The sequence below is a fragment of the Nylanderia fulva genome, unplaced genomic scaffold, assembly GCF_048542155.1.
Source record: "Nylanderia fulva isolate GAGA-0341 unplaced genomic scaffold, ASM4854215v1 Scaffold954, whole genome shotgun sequence".
NCBI lineage: Eukaryota > Metazoa > Arthropoda > Insecta > Hymenoptera > Formicidae > Nylanderia > Nylanderia fulva.
This window is the reverse complement of record NW_028191084.1, coordinates 1-2500: the sequence shown is the minus strand read 5'-3', so window position 1 is coordinate 2500 and position 2500 is coordinate 1. Positions and strand designations below refer to the sequence as shown.

At 24.3% G+C, this 2500-nt stretch overlaps 1 protein-coding gene across 3 annotated transcripts in view; it reads left to right on the top strand.

Moving 5' to 3' along the window:
• The window catches only part of LOC114939627 (uncharacterized), a 6957-nt gene extending 5814 nt beyond the window's left edge, over positions 1-1143 (top strand). For all 3 annotated transcript variants that reach the window (XM_029313989.2, XM_029313988.2, XM_029313987.2), the window contains 3 exons: positions 1-108; positions 388-547; positions 968-1143. The exon at positions 1-108 is cut by the window's left edge and continues 116 nt beyond it. In XM_029313989.2, coding sequence (XP_029169822.2) covers positions 1-108; positions 388-547; positions 968-1095 — 396 coding nt within the window. In that variant the 3' untranslated portion in view covers positions 1096-1143. The remainder of the gene's footprint in view (positions 109-387; positions 548-967) is intronic.
• The last annotated feature ends 1357 nt before the right edge of the window (positions 1144-2500 follow it).

Below are 2500 nucleotides of genomic sequence, written 5' to 3'. Positions count from 1 at the left end.
AATAGTGTCATAAACACATTTAGTCACCTTCTTCCGATTTGTTCCATGGAGTCCTTTGATGAAATTGATCAAGGTTTGAAAAATTCTGAAGAAAACTTTATATCTTTGGTAAGAATATAAAAAATAAAAAATATTTTTTTTTCATTAATTTCACAATGTTTTTGGAAAATAGCATGTTTTACATTATACAAGATTTTTATATTACATTACATTTAGCGTTAAAGAAAGAAATAAGCACAAAAAAACTTGTTATTTTAAAAATGTAATATTTAAAAACAAAAAATTGAGCTATATAATACAATTTACCTGGGAGAATTTGTAATTGAAATAATTAAGCGAATTGAATAAATATGTTTGTTATATATAAGCAACTGTTTTAACTTTTAGATAAAATATCTCAACCTTGGTTCAGGAGAAACTGTAAAGGCATTAGTGCCATCAGTAATGAAATTACTTATGAAGAAGACTGTTTCCATGCATTTCAGTGGTTCCGGAAAACAAAAAAAACGTGATTTTTCTGCAACTAAGGTTGCTGCTGCAGTATTTGGTAAGTTATATTTTGTTAGTAAAAATATTTTTAAAAATATCTAAAGTAACTAATAACATTTAAGAAGTTTGTTAAATGTTATAAAAAAGGCAATACAATATATATATATATATATATATATATATTATACACACTTCTTTAATTTTTGTTTAAATATATAATTATACATATATCAAACTGTTTTAAATATTTTAAATATTTGTTTTAAATATATTACTTGCATTGATATTGTAAAATCAAATTTTAGAATATTTCTTTTATTTTTAATATTTAGTATTAAAGCATAACTTCAGTATAATTTCATAAATTATAATAAATTTAATAACGATTTAAAAACTAAACTTGGACTAATAAAATTATACATATTGTTTATTACTAATTTAAAATAATAAGCTTGTTTATAAATTTTTTTGTTTCTAGAGGTTGTGTCGAAAAAAATACCAAATGTATCCAGAAATGAAATTTTGCAAAAAATATCAAAATTCCTTGCAGAAATTGGAGACAGAGAAGGAGGAAGAAAAGAAAGATTTTCGAAATCTACAAATTAGGTTTTTTCTTTCATAATTACCAAAAATTACTAAAAATTACCAGAGTACATTAAGTATAAAAGAAATTTATTCTGTTTAAATTTATTCATATGCAATTTTATTTTTATGCTATTATATATATATAATAATATAAAGTTATTTTTAAAGAAAATATATATCGAATATACATATATAATAAAAAATGTATGTTATTCGATAAAAAAGTAAAAGTAAAAGTAAGAAATATTTGATTAATTTTGTCTTATTAAAACTTTATTCGCGCGTTCATTTTATACTCATGTGCAATTATATGCAATTTTATTTTTATTTTAATATAAAATATTAGCATTTATTCTTATAAATATTACATATTATAAGTCTAGTATTATATATTATTCGATGTAAAAATATATAAGAAATGGAACAAGTATAAAAAATAAAACAAGTTTTGAAAATGATAAAGTTGAAAAGTTTATGAACAATAAACTTCTTATACATATAACATATACATGATTATTTTTTACTATCTATATAAGTTATTTAAATTTTAGTAAGACTACATTTATATTTTTGATCAATAATATAAGCTAGACAACTTTCTTTTTTTTAGTCAATATTAAATTATATAATTATCCTAATGCATTAACTTTTCTTCTTCAATCAATCAATATATGTACATATACATATACATATACATTAATTCATCCCACTTCCCTAGCGAGTTGCTATAGAAATATATATATATATATATATGTTACATATATATGTGTAACATATATATATATATTCTATAGCAACTCGCTAGGGAAGTGAGATGAATTAATATGTATATGTATATGTACATATATATATTGATTGATTGAAGAAGAAAAATTAATGCATTGGGCTAATAATACAATTTAATATTGGCTAAAAAAAAGAAAGTTGTCTATTTTACAATATTGGAAATTTATTTGTAGCCAATGTAAAAAATATATAAAGAATCTTGGTTAAAGATGAAATAAATATATTGGTCCAATATTAAAATTAATATTGGTTTAATATTAAAAATTAATATTGGTTTAAAGTGACAGAGCGTCTACTTTACAATATTGGACCAATATGGAAAATTATACTATGGCCAATATTAAAACTTGGGTATATATTGTTAACCAATATTGTGCCAATGAATTGTGCTACTAGGGGCGGCTTCTAGCCGCACGAGATTGAGCAATAACAGGTCTGTGATGCCCTTAGATGTTCTGGGCCGCACGCGCGCTACACTGAAGGAATCAGCGTGTGTTCCCTGGCCGAAAGGCCCGGGTAACCCGCTGAACCTCCTTCGTGCTAGGGATTGGGGCTTGCAATTGTTCCCCATGAACGAGGAATTCCCAGTAAGCGCGAGTCATAAGCTCGCGTTGATTACGTCCCTGCCCTTTGCATACAC